The sequence below is a fragment of the Hipposideros armiger genome, unplaced genomic scaffold, assembly GCF_001890085.2.
Source record: "Hipposideros armiger isolate ML-2016 unplaced genomic scaffold, ASM189008v1 scaffold_16, whole genome shotgun sequence".
In the NCBI taxonomy this organism is placed as follows: domain Eukaryota; kingdom Metazoa; phylum Chordata; class Mammalia; order Chiroptera; family Hipposideridae; genus Hipposideros; species Hipposideros armiger.
Window position 1 is genome coordinate 1,073,887 of NW_017731366.1, and position 19,460 is coordinate 1,093,346.

Genomic DNA, 19,460 nt, shown 5'->3' on the forward strand with positions numbered 1-19,460 from the left:
ATGTATTGCTGAATTCGGTTTGCTAATATTTTGTTGAGGATTTTTGCATCCAAGTTTATTAGGGATATTAGCCTGTAGTTTTCTTTTTTTTGTAATGTCTTTGTCTGGTTTTGGAATCAGGGTAATTAATGGTGGTTTCATAAAGTGAGCTTGGGAGCCTTCCCTCCTCCTAGAGATTTTGGAATAGTCTGAGGACAGGTGTTAATTCTCTTTTGAATGTTTGGCAAAATTCACCTGTGAAGCCATTTTGTCCAGGACTTTTGTTTGTTGGGAACTTGTTGATTGCCCATTGAATTTCATTGGTAGTAATTGGTCTGGTCAAATTTTGTTGTTTCTTGATTCAGCCTTGGAAGACTATGCTTCTAGGAATTTATTCATTTCTTCCAGATTGTCTAATTTGTTGGCGGATGGTTGATCATAGTATTTTCTTAAAATTTTTTGTATTTTTGAGATGTCAATTGTCACCTCTCTTTCATTTCTGCTTTTATTTGGGTTTTCTTGAGTATGGTTAAAGGTTTGTCAATTTTGTGTATCTTTTCAAAAGACAGCTCTTGGTTTCATTGATCTTTTGGTGGTTTTTTTTTTTTTTGGTCTCTATTTCTTTATTTCCACTCTGATCTTTATTCTTTCCTTGTACTCACTTTGGGTTTATTTTGTTCTTTTTCCAGTTCCTTTAGGTGCAAAGACAGACTGTTGATTTGAAATTTTTTGTTTCTTTAGGTAGATCTGTACTGCTATGAACTTCCCCCTTAGGACTGCTTAGTTGTCCCATAGATTTTGGATCATTGTTTTCATTTTCATTTGTCTCAGGTATCATGATTTCTTCCTTGATCTCATTTTGTGAGCTTGAGGTGGTGGGTGGCTGCCCCAGAGGGGCTGCAGTGCAGTTTTTGGGTCACTGTCCACCATGAAAACCTCCCCAGGCTGTAAAAGCTCTCCATGGCTTGTGGAGTGGGCCAGCCACTGAGGTGCCGAGTGCCCCTGGCAATGCAACTCCAGGGAGCTAAGGAGTCTGGTCAGTGGTTCCAACAGTCAATGCAGTCTCGGCTCACTCACCAGTGCTGGGCCCGTGACCATCTGTAAAAATGCCCCGAAACCACAGCCAGCCACCACTCGTCTCAGGCCCACAGGTTCCTGAGAGCTGCCCAACAGACACTGCAATGCAGGTCTTGGGTTACTGCCCACTAGCAAATGTTTCCAAGCTGCCACAGGCCCTCCATCTGCTTCAGTCAGGCTTCCACAGCCTGTGGGGTGGGGCCAGCAGCCCAGTTTCACAGGCAATATAGCACCAGTTGTGTAGGGTGTGGGGGTCCCAGGGTGTCACCAAGGCAGTGCCCATGTGCGGATTCCACCAGACCAATGCTGTTCCAGACTTGGCCCTTTGAAGGAGCGCTTAACACTGAAAAGATGCTGCCTTCCTGTAGGCCACATGTGTGTCAGGCTGTACACAGGGACAATGGCTCCTGTCCCTCCAGCTCCTGCGCCAAACCCACAGAACTCAGTTCTTCCCTGCAAGTCCCTGGGACTCCGGGGCTGCTGCCTCTCCACCAGAGACCAGGTGAGTGCCCACAAGCCAAGTCCTTGTGCCAGCACTACAAGAGGGTGTCTGGGTTTCCAGCCACCTTCTATCCCACCAGGAAGGGTAGACAGAGTCCTTGCTGATTTTCACTTCCAGATGCCATGGGAGCTCCTCTTCCCGGCACAGGACCCTTGCCACTGTGGTGTCCTTCCCAGCATTCAACCACTATCTGTGGTCAGCCTGTTTTGCATCTCCACCCCTCCTACCAGTCTTGACATGGTCTCTTCTTTATATCCTTAGTTATAGGAGTTCTGTTTAGCTAGTCTTTAGATGATTCTTGAGGTTGATAGTTCTGTAATTTATTTCTAATTTTGATGTGATCCTGGGATGCAGTAGGCATAGCGTTTACCTAATTTGCCATTTTGGACCTCTTTTCTACCTTAACTTTAAAACTTAGTACAAAGCTCTACTACATTGGTTATAAAACGTAATAAAAGTATTAAATTCCATTCACCTCTACTCTCACCAATGAAAAAGAATTTAATTATAATTCTAGCCTTTACTAGTTTTCTCTTACATAATCTTGATTTAAAACAAATGACCATAGTTGAGTTTCAGATCTTGCTTTATTTAAGTCCATGATAATGTATTTACAATTTTAATGGCCAGAAAGCCTTAATGATACAAACCTTTGTTGGGTTTTTAGTAACTAAACAATGCTTCACTGAATAACTAGTTATTAATTAACTCTTAATTTTAATTAAATCCTCAGGATCAATATCGAGAAATTCAATAGCTAGGACAAAAACTTTTGATTCAATACCAAAATTCTTGCTGAAAACCAAGTGGTTGCCAACTTATTTCCAGTAACATTTTAACGTTCTTGAGTTAATACAGTGTAAAAAACCCTGACAATTTGGTAGGCAAACAGCCCTCTATCTTAATTTCCATTTACACAAAGAAGTTAAACCCTTATATACATCATTCTTTTTATGAAGCAACTATAGTGGGCATTTCTTTTCACCATATGATACCCTTTGTCATAATCAGTCAGACATTGGCTTAGTTTGCCCTCATGCAAGTGTTCTAAACAAACATATCAAATTTTAGGAACGCATGTTAAGATATTTAAATTTGCATCCTTACAATTCAGAATGACTGATTAAAAAAAATGGTCCCAGTATTCAGGTAATAAATCTTTTAATTATCTAACTTAGTAAATTAAGTGGCATACCTTTAGAATTTATACAATAGTAGTTGGCAGGTTTTTTCACTGCAGGTCAAAGGTCCATGAGGGTATGCTGCATCTTGTTTAGAACTTTACTGTTAATCCACTAACATACTTTTAACTCTGCTAGTAGCAATTTGGGGAAAAGGGCAGTAACCTCACCCTGCAGGCATCTTATTTTCTGCTGCTTACAAAGTTGTCAGATTCTTATAATTTCCTCAAAGCTGGTATATAAAATATCTTATTAAACTTGTAACAGCATAAACCAGAAGCCCATTATATGATCCAGTTTAGGAATACATTTTTTATACAGTTTATAATCCTTTACAAGTAGAAAATCAGTAATACAATACACTGAATCTGCCGATTCAATTTGAAGAGTCTTCAGTATAAACAGGTTTAACAAAGTCCTTTAGATGCAATTTCTTTTGGGTTTACTGCAACACTTTTTGTTATATTGTATGTTTTGTAAATCCCAATAAGTCTATCCGAAATCTCAAACATATTATTTCGAAGAGAAATTATTATGAACTGGGCATTTTTTGTTTGTTCCTAAAGAGAAAGGAAGAATAAGTTAGAAACATTAAGTATTAACAGGTAAATCATATATAAACATCTAGCTTTACTTCCCTGTAATACATTTTAGGCAATAAATTCAACATTACATTGATAATTAACATGAACAAGAATGATGGCATGGATTTTTTATGAAATAGTATTTGGATTTGAGAGGACTTTTGAGTGTTTTTGGAAGCATGGTTGTTTAGAAGTCTTCCAGTACAAAAGAGAGCTACACAGGAGACTGAAGATTCTACTGTGCTTCTGCTACTAATTTACATTATCAATTTATATTTCACTTTCCCCAAATGGAAATACAGTAATACCTTGGTTTGCAAGCATAATTTGTTTCAGAAACAAACTACTCATATTGCAAGACATCGCTTGTTTACCATGTTAAAATGTATTAGAAATGTTTGCTTGTCTTGCGGAACACTCGCAAACCAAGTTACTTGCAATCCAAGGTTTTACTGTATTTGGTTCAAGTAAAAGACTTTTTTCCTTTGATACCCCTGGACATGGCTTAGAGAACAGAGGAAAAAAGCTCAAATGAAATGTCAATTCCTTGTGTAATGTTTAGGGAACCCATAACTTTTTTAGGTTGAAAACCTCTAAATGATTACTTACATATATGTAAAATGCAACAATAGATACATTTTTAAAATCAAGGGCTGCATCAATCTCATCCATGAAGTACAGAGGAGTGGGTTTGTAGTGATGAAGAGCAAACACTAAAGCCAATGAACTAAGTGTTTTCTCTCCTCCTGAAAGGTTGAAGATTTTCTTCCAACTTTTCTTAGGTGGTCGAACACTGAAATAGTTAAGAAAATCTTGTTAGTCTAATTACTTATGAAGCTTAATTTATGACTTTGTGATTTGCTTTTGAAACATAACTGGCTTCTACCACCTTCCTTGGGAATCTCTAACTTGCTTTTCATAATGCTCAGATTCTGGGGGGTGATTTCATAAAAATGTTATTGGAGGATGAACATATAGGAACATCAAAACTTTAAGATTTAAACAGCAGGCTAATAAGTACTTCTTGCTATTCTTCCCCCATTTCCAATGCATTTTTTTGCTCTGCAATTTTAAAATCCAGACATTAAATTAAAATTACTTGAAAATTTTAAAAAAGGTTAACTAGACAAATACTGTGTAAAATTAAATATTTGCTGTTTGCCCAGAATTTATGCTCTAAATTGCCAATATATAAATTAGTATTTATCATTAAATAAAACAAGTTATATATCTAACCTTCACATCCCACCCCTAATACTAAGAGTTTGGAGAATATACAGAGATATGGATCTAAAACTCAGTATTTAATTTACAAACCTGAACATAATTCCTTCAGAGAAAGGATCCAAGCTGTCTACAAGCTCCAATTCAGCATCACCTCCCAGAGTAAGCATCTGATAATTTTCCTTTAATTTATTTGTTATTATATAAAAACCTGCCATGAATTCATTAAGCCTTTGTTTCCGAAGATCTTCATATGCCTGTCTAAAATTATCTCTCTCGTAAGTAATTTTGTCCAATTCTGCTACTCGTTGTAAATATAATTCTTCCTATGAGAAAAATATTACCATGAGAAAAAAAACATTTATTCAAGTTATAAATTTGAGATGAGAATTAGCATCACTAATTACATAAAATTAAAAGTCACAATTTAGGCTAAGGACTAACAAGAATTTTTGACTATTATACATTAACAGTTTATTCATACTTTCTTTTTATACTCTGCAATGGCACCAAGATTTGGTTTCATTTCATGACACTGGGCTTCCAAAAGTGCGATTTGATTTGTTATAGAATCTGGATTCTTTATGGCTTCAAGATCTTCTGGGCTCAGAACTGAAATCTCTTCAACAGGATTATCTTCTATGGGATTCAATTTTATTTTTGAAATCTAAAAAGTTCAATATAAATGAAGAGTTAGGGAAGGCGCAGTACAATTTATTGTTTAAAAAGAATCAAATCAACAATATGACAAATTACCTATCTAATAAAACAACATATACTAAGGATTTGTGACTAATTTGTGTATTAACTACTTTTCAAAGAAAAATAGTTGTAGTGTTCCAAAGTGTTCATGTAGCCTTTGGTTAAATTTCCATATCAGCTCTGGGATTAAAATTTTGACTAATTTAAAAAATTACCCAGATTTTTCTGTATATAACTACTATATATGGTTCCTTATAAACCTGGGAAGTGATTATATCATGAAAGAATCACAACCATACCTTGAACACAAAACAAAAAACCCAACCCTTTTTCATAAGGGATATTTTAAAGTCACATTTAAATGGTAAAAATCTCACCTCTTTTTGCCAATATCTTATTTTAGAATTATGTTCTGCAATGTGACCATCTATTTGTTCAAGTTTCAATTTAATACTAAGTGCATCTTTTTGAAGAGCATGTTCATTTTCTTGAATTACTTTTAGTTCTTTAAGTAGATTGCGATGTTCTTGCTGGATCTCAGGTAGCGTCTCCTAAAAGCCAAGAAGAAATGCTGCAGACATGACCTTCCCAAACAGAAAGAACCCGTGTTTTCACAACACATGGATGAGGAAGTTGACACTCTCTCCCATTACTCCTTCCAAATTAAATTAAAACGTATTTACTCAAAAGTTATAATACAGTACCCATATTTTAATGTACAAATAAAAGCTAATATAGTTATGTTTTAATCTATTGAGTGCGTACTATGCAAGGCACTGATGTCACATATCCAACTCTTTAAACTGCTTCAAATACCATTTTCTCCTCTCCATCTTACCTCTGCAGCATTTGTACTCTTTATGACCTCTGTTGCTTTTTCCTCAAGACTTTTTAGCTCTGCTGTTAAGTCATCTATTTCTTTCGCAGTATCTTTTATTTCTTTCTCTGTGCGAAAGACAGAGTCTTGCGCTTTCTTAAGATTTCTAAACAAGCAAAATAATATATTAAAATGTGGTAACACATGATTTATTATTCTGCTTCTGAAAACCTACCAAAGAACTTTTCATGACATATTAATACATTTTTTTCTATCACAGATTTTAATATTTGATTTATAAAACCAGCCTTGAATTGGTTTTTATTTTTGTACACACACTTGTAGGATGTTGTATATTTTATGAAACACAGTATAAATTAATGAAACTTCCTTATATAAGCTTCTAGTAACATCCAATCTTAGACTACAAAGCAAAATTGTCCATTGAATTATATTCAGATTGGAGAGTCTTACGTCTCAATACCCATGAAGCTATATATTCAAATAAAAAATATGTCCCAGTTCAAGTCAGGGAAACAAGTGCTTCCAAAGGAGGCTGGGGTAGAGACAGAATGAGAGGAATGACTTTTTTTTTTCTTTTAAAAAAGTTATTTCTACTTTGACAAATGTGTTTAGGGAAACGTCTCCTAACATTAAAAAAAAGCTTATCTTTGAGCAAAAGGCACTGGAATAACTTAATAATGATAATATGCAATTTGTTATAATTTTAAGAGACAGCTGTTACATTTCCACACTTTTATGTATTTAGCTTTTATTATTTTAGACCAATAAATACTCTAAAAATTAACTTTAAAACAAGATCTATGAATGAATAAAAAACTTTTTGTGATCTGGGACAATGGAATAATCTAGTTAATTAAGAATTTAAGTTAATTTTGCCAAGAGATCTCATTTTTCTCTGTTATTCTCCTGAGATGCAGACCTATTTAAATTAATCACCATTTACTCTAAGCCAGAAAAACAAAACTAATTTCTATGTCCTCACAATTGGGGATTTATATAATTACACTTTCCCTGGTATACCTGTTTACCAATATGAGAAATGTTTATAGGTTTCCCTTACTAAAGTCCTATTAGGTACTATGTCAGATAGGCTTCATAAGTAACAGTAATAGAAACATTTAACGGACACTAAACATTAACCCCCTTTCCAATGTGGAGTAGGGAAGAGGACAGTGGAGGGTAGTGTGCATACTCTTACCTGTCAGCAGTCTTGATTGCTACTTGGGCTTTGGTAATAGCAGAAGCACATTCATCTAACTGCTTATTTATTTTATCAAGTTTGTCTTGTTGGGCCTTGAGTTTGTGGTTATTGATTTCTACGATGATATTGTGTAACCTTTTAACCTCAGCTTCTATTTTACCAGCTCTCTTAGCCACATTATCATATTCTGAAATTAAAAAAATGAAGAACTTAATTCATGTTTCTAGGTTAATAAACATCACTTTTTAGATAAATTTCTTCAGTCAATATGACTTAACCTGATGCATGCAAAAGAAATTTTAGACATTTGGGAGAAAGTACGTCAAAACAAATGATGTTATGTCAAAACAAAGATGTTGTAACAACACATTGTAAATCCTGTGGCTCAGCCCTGAACATAACCCATTTCTTAATGGCTTCATGCTCTCAAGCTCTTTTCAAAGATCTTTTCAACTTTTTCTTCTGGTACTTCCTTTAGACTAGGTGCCTGACTATTAACTTGCCCGTGGTGAAGAAATCATGGTTATTTTACTCTGCTAACCTAAGAGTTTCCCCCTTCACATGTGATAAGAAGAAAATGGGAGACAGAGGATCAATTGGCACACTTCTCTGTGGCCCAGAAAGTGGCAAGTTACATTGCCTAGGTTCCCCTGTACCTAGGGTCCAGACATCATTTTGGTAAAAAGAAACTGCATAATTTGGGAGGCCTAAGTGATGAATCAAATATATTTTTGCTAGCAGGCAGTCCCAGAGAAGTTTGGATTTTCTTGGTGGTTAGAGGTTCTGGTGTCCAGTCAAAAGCTTTGTGGATACTGACAGGCAGCAGCATTAACTATGATGGTGTAGATTACGCTGGGAGCAATGTGCTTCTGTTGTTGGTAGTTGTAGTGTTATCTTTTCAATTTGAGATTTAACTTTCCAATTGTAGAGGAGGAAGTATAGCTCCTTTGAGGGTTCTACAGAGTAGCTCTGGAAATTATTCTTGAATGTTCAACCTCGAATTCCTTTCTTGAGCCATCCTAATGATTGCAATCTTACATAATACTCTTAATCACACACCCATGCACAAATCCTATTTACACTAGCCAGAGTGATTCTGTAACCCATTTGAATCTTAATCACTACACGATATTAGAAGGATGAAAGGTGACAAAAAGTTGAGGAGTTCAAGCTATCAAGAATACCTGTCTAGAAAGGTAAACATCAACACGGAGCTACCATAATGAAAGAGATTCCCTAAAGCCCCTGCAGGAGGCGCATGGGCATTTGGCCCAGGTGGAGGCAGGTAGGACTTGCTGCGAGGAAAGGACAGAATGAGGAATGAACTACTGCTTCCACTGTGTCTCTTCTCCCTGTTAGGCAGGTTGGAATGTTACCATTCCCTAATCTTGTAACTTACTGTTTCTCTCTCTTTTTGTTCTACATTATCAGAAAATTCTTTACCCTGATATTATTAGCCCATCTATTGAGTTAATTCCAACAACTCTATTTTTTACATTTCTGAGGTAATCACTTAAGAAACAAAAACAACCTGTTTTTTTGGCCTTCTGGATCCTTTTCCCCAAGGATATTAAATATACACATTTAAAAGTTATATATTGCCAACACTAGCAATTTATATTTTTCAGGTCTAAGACACTGTATTCGTTGAAGGAATTGCTATGCTCACAGTGGCAATGTTCTTTGTGGCTGACACGCCATTAGGCTGCCTGCACGCTCAGCTCACTCTTGGGGCAAAGCTGCAGTGGTGGCTGGCACCATGACTACACTGGAGGTGGCCCGTATGCAGCCGGAAAGGGTTCCAATCTTTAGAACATTTTCTTTCTTATTTTCAAGTATCTATGATGCATTTCTTTTTTTAGTATCTATAGTAACATGTCTATTACAAGTAGGAGGGAAAACCTGTGGCGTGTAAAGTCTGTAATTTTGAACTCACTATTCTATACACCACCTTCCCCCTCCCTTACTCTATTCTCTGCACATTAGCTAAAGAGATATTTAAAGACCTAAACCTATGGAAAATGAAATATTTAATCTTAAAGCTATTCTTGCAGAGATAGGTCCTCCATATTAGACATTAATAAAATCTACTGACAATACCAGCATTTCCATGCAATATATAGGGGCTCTTAATAAAGTCAAGGCTTCCTTTTCAAACAAAAATAAAATAGATTCCTGCAGTCTCTCTGTGAAAGTGTTGCTATAAATAACACTGATATACATTTTTGGCCTTTCAAATTACCACTGAGTACCATCAAAACAGTCAGAACAGGGAGCATTTGAGATCTTGCTCCCCAGCACATGTCGTCAGTTTGGCTCAAATAAACTAAAAAAATTCTGAAAACAAAACACCCCCAAACAAAAAAAAACAGACAAAGTCACAACAAATATTGTGGGTATGTGTGAGGTAAAAGGGGCATGAGTGAAGTCAGTGTGTCTGGAAGATTCAAATTAAATGCAAAGGGAAAAAAATCCTGCCAGATTACACCACTTCACTGTATATCTCTCTCCAATGGCTTTCTATTTCACTTGGAAATATGGCCTGTAAGGAAGGCCCTACATTAATCTGAATTCTTCCATCCTTTACTTTAGCCACTCTGGCCTCCTTGTGTTCATAGAAACTTCTAGCACAATCCTACCTCAAGGCCTTCAGTTACTCTTCTACATTCTTTTTGGAAACCTTTCCTTCCAAATATCCACATGGTTAGCACTCACACTTCCTTGGGATCTCTGCTCAAATATCTCTAGCAGAGGCCTGTCTAACCACTGTGTCTGTCTGACCCCCCCTTCCCACCCTGTCCCGTTATCCTGGTTTTACTTATTCTTTAGCACCACCTGATACAATATGCAACATATAGTTTTGCTCCCCCATCTTAAGTGTGAGCTCCTTACAGAGAGACTTTAGCAGGTGCTACTTGAGTGAATGCCTTAATATTAAAAATGCTGATAAACATGACCACAATAAAGTAAGTATAGATGAATATTCAATGTGCACAGTGGACATATGTCTGCTAAATATCTTTTTACCTCTTTTTCTTTTGGGAGAAAACTCCTTCATTTTTGGAGCATTTGCATAATTGCTCCAACTCCACTCCACTTACTTCTTTGAGATGGACAATCAGTATTGCCTTCCTTGGCTCACAAACCAAACTGTAACTGGGGTCTTTCTTGAGAATACGATGAATGCACACGAGTTTGCTGGGGTCACTAGCTAAGATGCTGTAATCCAGGAAGGGATCTGTCATAACTCACCGTTCCTTCCTCCTGTAGTAAGAAGTACACCTGGATCTGTCTGACTGAAGTCAACATGGAAGAAGCAGAGCCGCTCAAGTGCATCATCAGGGGATTTTTGATATCAAAGCCAATTCTGACTATGAGCCTATGAATTCCTTTTCTTGCTTAAAGGTTCTATTTTGGTAGAGCACTCATGTTTATATGTATACAAGAAGAAAAGCTTCTGGAAAAAAAATATTTCTAAGTTTCCAAGCAAATATTGTTTTTCTTCATGTGTATACCATTTATTTCCTGTGTGCTTTTGTTTAAATGATTTAGTTTTTCCAAATCCTGTTTCCTTAATCTATAAAATAACTACTACCAGTGAAGACTGGGCCAAAATATACAAAGTCTGAAATTGAGAGCATGGGTCCTGAAATCAGAACGCCATATGCTATGTGATCTTGGGCAAATTATACAAACCATTCTGTGCCTTGGTTTCCTTATCTGTCAAATACAGTTCTTTAATTTAATAGTACTTATTAATGTTAAATTAGCATTTACTTTATAACCTTTTGAGAATAAAGAGAAACCATCAACACGAGTGGTGACTTGCACATAATATATATGTGCAATTTTATATATATATAAATATATACAAATATATATAAAAATAGCAATATAGCTGCTATTTTTAGCCTACAAACTGTTATCTTAAACATTTCAAACATTAAAAACCTGTTTTGACAATCTCAAAAGGAAAAAAAAAAGGTCCTTATCTGTAAACATACCTGTTTTGAAAGCACTAACATTTTCTTCTAGCAATTTCTGCTTTTTTTTGTCAGGAGCCGTGGCAAGTACATTAGCTTCAAGTTCCTTAACTTGGACATTCAAATATTCTTCTTGCTCTGATAAACGCTACAGAAATGTTTTCATATTCAAGGTCAATATTTTAACTCAATAGTAACAACAGTTGCTTTAAACATTTTGAATTTTTAAACAAGCACTTAAAAATCTTTTAAGGACAAATACCAACCAACAGGAAAACAGAAACCATGAACAAGTAGTGTAAGAAATGAAAACCGTCAACAAACACATGAAATAATGGGTAAACGCATTACAAATACAAATTAAAATGCCATTTTTAGTACCTCAAAGTAGCAAATTTACAACATACTGAAGACTACCTAGTGTCTCTTCAAGACTTGGAAAAGTAATTATTTGTATATGCTGTTGGTAGTAAATGAATTAGAACTATCTTTTTGGGCTCATTTGGTCTTATGCAACAAAAGCTTTAAACACTGTACACATACTGAGTAATAATTATAATTTTATAAATTTAACCTAAGGAAGTAATTGGATGAGTATATAAAGGTATACCCAACAAGGATATTTTAAACACAACAGTGTACATAAGAACACAGAAAAACATTTAACAAATTGTTGTACAAACAAAAAGCTCTAATGCAATTGCAAAGTAAATTTTTCATTGGCTTAGAAAGAAAATTTACTAAGTGAAGAAAGATTAGTATGACCCATTACAAAGTTAAAATGTATATCTATATTTACCACATATATAAACATGCATGCAAACTAGGTATTTATGTTAAAAAGCTGAAGAATATACATAAAAATTGAGGGTGATTATCTTGAGTATTTTCTGAAAACTTTTTTGGTTTTGTTTTTTAAAAGAAACAGTGAGCATGCATTGCTTTTTCATAATTAAGAAAACATTCCACTTTGAAGAGAATGAAAATAATGGGTCATATACTTGTTAAGGAAAGACACATTTCTATGGAGTACAAATGGAAACCAGGTATAGCTGTGGCTAGAGCAACACTGTGACAGGGCATTTATCCATTTGTACTCAGGGAAACAAAATCGTCAGGAGCCAGGCCTTCCACCGAGAGACCCACCCGCTTCTTCCCTTAATATTTTAAAACTGAAAGCAAACAGCAAAATATTTCTGCCAAATTGCTACAGAATGCCGACAGTTTCAGCTAATACTGATAAAAGAATACCTGTATGCTTGCGGTAAACTTTTCAAGTGTATTCCTCATTTCTCGTTGACTATGCTTTAACTTAACTACTACTTCTTCCAGTTGAACTTTCTGTTCCTGGATTTGCACTGCTTTTTGAGAGTCTCTCTGCAACTGTGATTCCATTTTATTCACCTACAAAGAAGAGTATCAGTGAAATAAGTATTCTCTAAGAGTCATTTCAGATTAACTGCAAAGTTGATTGAAGGTACCCTATGCAAATATTTAAGGGGGTAAACTATTTCAAAATATGGGAAAAAATCAAGGCATAAATCTTTGGAAAAAGATATCCAGGGCATCAAAGTAAATGTTTTTAAGGAAGAAAAAAGTACATGTAGTGTTCTGAGGGCAATAATAGAACATAGCAGTTTTTCCTAGACATTTCACATTCTCATATACTTGTGGGCATATAAAATATTTTGAAATAAAATTTGGAAACATGCACCAGAAGTCTCTCCTTATATTCTTATACCTTATAACTTATACCTTAAAGAATTATTTTAAAACAGAAAAAACTAGTTATGTAATGCAGTAATTATGTGAAAAAACAAATCAAATGCCAAACAGGAAGTGAATGATTAAACTGCACAATAGCCATATGACCCAAGTGCAATAGAAAAAAATATACGTTGAGCATATTTTCTAATGAACATGTTTTATTTTTAGAACTTTAAAAGGTTTTACATAAAATCCTACATCTTTCATTTATAGAATATTCAACCTGTTAATTTAAAATGTGAGTATGGTACACTTAAAATGGCTAAATTTTATAATATATATGTTATACATCAATAAAGCTGTTTTAAAGTCTGACTACAATTTTATATGTGCTGACCTCTTCTTCAGAGATTTCAACAACTGATGAACCCATCCTTCCTTTCATTACTTTGCTTCCACCGCCAGTCATTGTACCTGGAGAACAGACAAAAAGTCAGGCTTAGATGTCTCCCCTAACAAGATTAAATAAAAAGGAACTCAACAGAAGAAAAAAACCCTCTATTACCTGACTGTTCTATGATTTGCCCCTGTAACGTTACCACTCTCCATCTTCTGTCTTTTTGATATGCTACTCTTGTGGCTTGATCTAAGTTGTCAGCTACTAAGGTATCACGTAAAGCAAAGTAAAAAGCTTGACGAATTTCCTCATCTTTTACTTTTACTAAATCAAATAACCGAGGAGTATTTTCAGGAGTTTGAATTTTATTCATTTTCTTGGCCCATACTGCCATCTACAAGTAAAATAAGTAGATATATATTAAAATAAAGACTACATCATTTACATAAGTAATATACATATATAAAATGCAAGGATACGTATACAAGGTTCTGAGTATCTACATAATTGAGTACACCCCCTTATCTGCAGGGGATATGGTCTAAGACCCTCAGTGGATGCCTGCAACTTCAGATAATACTGAACCTTACATGTACTATGTTTTTCCCTATCCATACATACATCTGATAAAGTTTAATTTACAAATTAGGCACAGTAAGAGATTAACAACAATAACTACTAATAAAATAGAACAGTTACAATTATACTATAATAAAAGCTATATGTGAATGCAGTCTCTCCATCTCTCTGATAACCAGTCTGGCTACTAAGTGACAAATGGGCAAGTAGCATATGCAGCGTGGATACTCTAGACAAAGGGATAATACATGTCTCGGAAGACACTGTGAGGTTTCCTCACTCAGAATAGCGTGAAATTTAAAACTTATTATTTATTTCTGGAATTTTCCATTTAATATTTTCAGACTGTGGTTGACAGCAGATAACCGAAATCACAGAAAATGAAACCACAGGTAAGGAGGGACTACTGTATTACTTTACTGTTATTTTAAAAGGGAAGTTACTATAAAACTATCTGTATTCAAAGATATGATCATATATATATATATATACATATATATATATATATATGAATAAAATCCTAAGGAATCCCCCCAAACTATTAAAACTAAATATGAATTCAGCAAAGTTGCGGGATATAAGATCAATACATATACAAAAATTAACTGTATTCCTATACACTAGCAAAAATGAAATTAAGAAAACTCCATTTAAAACATATCAAAAGAAAACCCCAAAAATTTAGGAATAAATTTAACAAAAGAAACACAAGACCTGTATACTGAAGGCTATTAAACATTATTGTATAAAATTAGACCTAAATAAATGGAAAACATTGCAGGTTCATGGATTAGATTTAATATTGTTAAGATGGCAATTTGACTACCTGTATCAAAATTCCAGTTGCTTATCAGGGTGATTACTCTGTAAGTTATATAACTGTTTAATCACTATATTGTACACCTGAAGCTAATATAATATTGTATGTTAACTGTAACTGAAAAATAAAAAAAATTAAAATTAAAATTTCCAGCTGCCTGTAGTTTTGTTTCGCAAAAATTGACCAGCTGATTTTTAAAATGATATGAAAATTACAGAGACTCAAAATAGCCAAAATAATCTTGATATAAATAAACAAAATTAGAAGGTTCCTGATTTCAAAACTTATTACAAAGTTACAGTAATCAAGACAGTGTGGTACCAGTGCAAGGACTGACATATAAATGGAGAGTCCAGAAATAAACTTACATTTATAGTCAGTTGATTTTTGACAAGGATGCCAAGAAAATTCAATGGGAAAAGAAATGGTATTGGAGCAAGTGGATATCCACATGCAAAACAGTAGAGTTGGACCCCTGTTTTTACACCATATTATAAAATTAACTCCACATGGATTAAAAGCCTAAATGTAAAAGCTAAAGCTATAAAACCCTTAGAAGAAAACAGGAAGTCAATCACCATGTCCTTGGATTACGCAGTAGTTTCTTAAATATGACACCGAAACAAAAACAACCAAATTTAAAAAATTAAAAAATTAATCAAAACTTAAAGATTTTGTGTTTCAGAGAATGCCATCAAGAAAGTGAAAAGACAATCCACAGAATGGGAGAAAATATTTGCAAATGATAGATCTGACAAGAGACTTGTATCCAGAATATATAAAGAACTCTTACAACTCAACAATTAACAAATAGGCAATGGATTTGAATAGATTTTTCCAAAGATAAACACATGGTCAATAAGTACATGAAAAGATATTCAGCATCATTAATCATCAGGAAATGCAAATCAAAACCACAATGAGATACTACTTCACACTAGCATGGCTATAATAAAAAAGATATACAATAACAAGTGTTGGTGAGGATGTAAAAAAATTGGAAGCTTCATACATTGCTGGTAGGAAATTGTACAGCCACTGTGGAAAAGTTTGATGGTGCATTAAAAAGTTAAACAGTTCACATGTGACTCGGCAATTCCACTCCTACGTATTAACCCAAGAGAACTGAAAACATAAAACTTGTCCGTGAAGGTTCATAGGAGCCTTATCCATAATAGCCAAATCATGGAAACACAAATGTCCATCAACTGATGCATGGATAAAAATGTGGTACATCCATCCATACAATGGAATATCATTCAGCAATAAAAACGAAGTACTGATGCATGCTGCAACATGAACTCTGAAAATCTGCTAAGCTAAAGAAGTCATACACAAAAGGCTACATATTGTATGATTACATTTATATGAAGTGTACAGAATGGGTAAATTGATAGAAAGAGACAAAAGTTGATTAGAGGTTGCCTGAGGAGAGGGGATAAGAGTATGGGTAGTGACTGCTAATGTGTATGAGGTTTCTTTTGGGGGTAAAGGAGATAATCTGGAATTACACAATGGTCATAGTTGAAAAACCTTGTGAATATACTAAAACATAACTACATACTTTAAAATGGTGAATTTTATGGTATGTGATTATATCTCAATAAAAAATTTTTTTAAAAAGTAGTATTGGTTATGGAAATCAGAAATGCAAACTACCATTCACTCTAACAAGGAAAGGTATATTCCTTCAAAGGAGGCATTTATGTTTTTTCCACAACCATGTAACTCCAAAGCCTAAAAGAATCCTCAAAACCAATCAGGTGTTCACTAAATAACAATGAAGAAAAAGCTAGGATTCAACATAAAAAAACACTTGGCGCTTTACTTATAGATTCTTTTTATGAATACCCACCTTATCCAAACCTATAAAGGTTGCAACTCCAATATTTTGTCTTTTAAGGAAGTTTACACATTCTTGGGCTGTGTCAATAGAATCAACAACAATGTAGTCTAATGCACGACAACAGGATGAAATAGCAACATCGTATTTTTCATCAATTGCTCCTAAATCCCCCTAATAATTAATAGGAGGGGGGGGAAATCAATGCATAATCAGCAAGAAATTAGGCACAGGATCATCTCATAACTATTCATACAGATTTTCCAAATTACTCTTAATTGAAAAACTATATGCACACATGGTTTTAAAAAGTACAAAAAGGGTAAAAACTGTGTTCCTTTCACCAACCTTCTTTTGCAGAGGCAATCACTATTAGTCTTTAAATCTACCTTTTAAGTGGTTATGAATATGCAGTTTACATTTTTAATGAAAGCACAAAATGAAAGAACTGTTTTCACTGCATAAAAACGAAAATGTGAAAATTTGAAACCTTAAAGTTCTATAAGCAAAATAACATAAAATAGTAAAACAATTATTGAAAGCCATCTAAGATTATGTAAATTCTAATGAAACATGTCTGCTTATCAATCGATTAATAAATTAGGTATCAAGCAGCATTCACTGACTAGCTTTATTTTTCCTTGAGAGCAAATGAATAGGATCAAATTGTGTATCTTTAAGAAAATAAGGTAGAAGTCACTTAATGCGTAGACACGGAAACAACTATGCTGGGTTATCTTCATTCGCCCTTCTGAATCTCTCTTCTGCTTCCTTCTTTAAAAGGCTGACTCAGGGATTCGATCAATTGGCTCCTTTGGTTCTCTAGCTATAGCCAATGTGAGGCACCAGCTAGAGTAATGGGCAGGGTAGGAGATGAATGGGGTTGAAATATATATTTTCCCCATTTCCTCCCGACCACCCTCTAGCCGTGGCCACAGCTCCCCTCCCTCTTCAGGTTCAAAGTGGGGATGGTCCCTACTATTGCTAGGCTTGGGTTTGTAATTATCCCTTGTTGATGCCCCTGAACTCTAGCCACACCCTTCAGTATGATGGTATAAAACCCAGAATATAATTTAACAAATTCTTATTTTTTCAAAAACAGATTATAGAGTGCTTCTGTTAAATTTATCACTACTGACTAAAGTTAGGTTTTTTTCTTGGAATTAAAATGATTATAAACACCCAAACTAAAATCACAAACAAAAAATCCAAAACAACTTTTTAAAGAGAATCCATACCAAAGAATTTTATCATTCCTCAGTAAAGAGCAAAATGTTTAAAAATGAATGTCCTTTAAAACAAACAAAAATAAATATATTTTACTAGTGACATTCAATATAAAGTTCTTTAAGTTGAGAATATATTTATAATGGTTTTCTTGGGAAAAATGTATAGTCATTTCCAAATAAATCTACTTTACCAATCTTCCATATATTCCTGGAATCCTGCCAGATTTTTTTTCTTGAATTATTGCATCAAGGACTTTCCCCCTACTTCGATTCATTGCTAAGGAACTCTTTGACTCTTCAACTTTTTGGAAAAGATCACGAACCAAACTTTTGAAATTTATTTCTTCTTGTGTAAGTTTTTGAAGTTCTTTTTCTTTCTAAAAGTGAAAAGTAAAAAAATGAATACCAGAAGCATATGCACAATTGCAACATGGAATTAGTTGTAATAGTTCAAAAAAAAAGGAAAAAGATCAAAATAAACACTTGAACCAGAACTAAGTGACCATACTACAACTGTTGGTTTGGTTTTAAAAAATGTGGATGAATTCTCTTTTTAAAAGGGCAAAAATTATTTGGGTGAATAATAAAGAACATAAATGCAGTATGGTTCTCTTAAGAGCAATACATTGGTTGATAGAAAAAGCAGAGCTAGGGCTGTGGCAATCCCAGTTTGGTACCATACAATTATTATGCATTAAGTGTGTCCTAATTCTTAAGTTCTGCACTAATAAAAATCAGACCTTGGTACAGGATCCTGTATATGAGGGACTGGGCAGGACTATAGTTATACTATGCTTTGCTTTCTAAATAATACATTTATTATGTATTATATTTAATTAAATAGAAGAAAACAACAAAAAAACACAGCTCTGAAAGAAAGGGGCGCATGATGAGTGAACAGTACTATAGCTATATGAAAATTTCAGGCTGCCAACTAGAGAGGAACCACACACATGCACACAATAATTCAAATTCTCAGTTGCTCAATCTCCAAGTTAGAGCAGCCATTTTTTTCTAACTGACATTCTCCCTCATCTCCTGGCTGTAAATTATTACCTCTATTATCAGTCATACTGGTATAAAGTAAAAGCTCAAGTTATAGTTAAAATTTATCCAAAAATAAACTGAATCACCACAGATATAGAAGTGGTCATTAGATGTACATTTAAGCTTACATTTAAATTCTATCTGGTCATGAAATTCTCTGATGACCAAATAGTGTACATTTACTAAAATGAAAAAAACGAAACAAAATAAAAAACAACTACTTTCAGTATAATTTCTCTTCAGACAATATTTTCTATTGCCATCTTTCCTAATGAGGCTTTGGAGATTAAAGTTATGAAATTCCTAAAATATCTAATACACTCAAGAATAGGAGGGGCACCAATGGGCTACACTAGATATCTTGATTAGTTTGAAACAGTTTTGCAGCCCCAACAAAGGAACTGAATCTGTAAATTCAAAAACAGAATACACTAAGATGGCTGGTTTGCCTATTCATTCATAAATATATTTATGGTTTTCATTTACCCTTGCATAAATTGTCTACACTTAGATTTACGGAAACACAAACTTTGTTTAAATTATTTCCATGGGAAATAATGGTGG

General features: G+C 34.3%; 1 protein-coding gene across 2 annotated transcripts in view; it reads right to left on the reverse strand.

Moving 5' to 3' along the window:
* Positions 1 to 2,126: 2,126 nt before the first annotated feature.
* Positions 2,127 to 19,460, reverse strand: part of SMC4 (structural maintenance of chromosomes 4) — a 36,958-nt gene continuing 19,624 nt past the window's right edge. Inside the window, exons 12-24 of one of the 2 annotated variants that reach the window (XM_019626965.1) lie at positions 18,041 to 18,226; positions 16,633 to 16,794; positions 13,547 to 13,772; positions 13,379 to 13,455; positions 12,526 to 12,678; positions 11,296 to 11,422; positions 7,289 to 7,478; positions 6,088 to 6,232; positions 5,627 to 5,800; positions 5,032 to 5,214; positions 4,641 to 4,873; positions 3,933 to 4,116; positions 2,127 to 3,299 (exon numbers count right to left, since the gene is read on the reverse strand). In XM_019626965.1, the coding sequence (XP_019482510.1) occupies positions 3,147 to 3,299; positions 3,933 to 4,116; positions 4,641 to 4,873; positions 5,032 to 5,214; positions 5,627 to 5,800; positions 6,088 to 6,232; positions 7,289 to 7,478; positions 11,296 to 11,422; positions 12,526 to 12,678; positions 13,379 to 13,455; positions 13,547 to 13,772; positions 16,633 to 16,794; positions 18,041 to 18,226 (2,193 nt within the window). In that variant the 3' untranslated portion in view covers positions 2,127 to 3,146. The remainder of the gene's footprint in view (positions 3,300 to 3,932; positions 4,117 to 4,640; positions 4,874 to 5,031; positions 5,215 to 5,626; positions 5,801 to 6,087; positions 6,233 to 7,288; positions 7,479 to 11,295; positions 11,423 to 12,525; positions 12,679 to 13,378; positions 13,456 to 13,546; positions 13,773 to 16,632; positions 16,795 to 18,040; positions 18,227 to 19,460) is intronic. The other variant, XM_019626972.1, reaches the window with a different exon arrangement.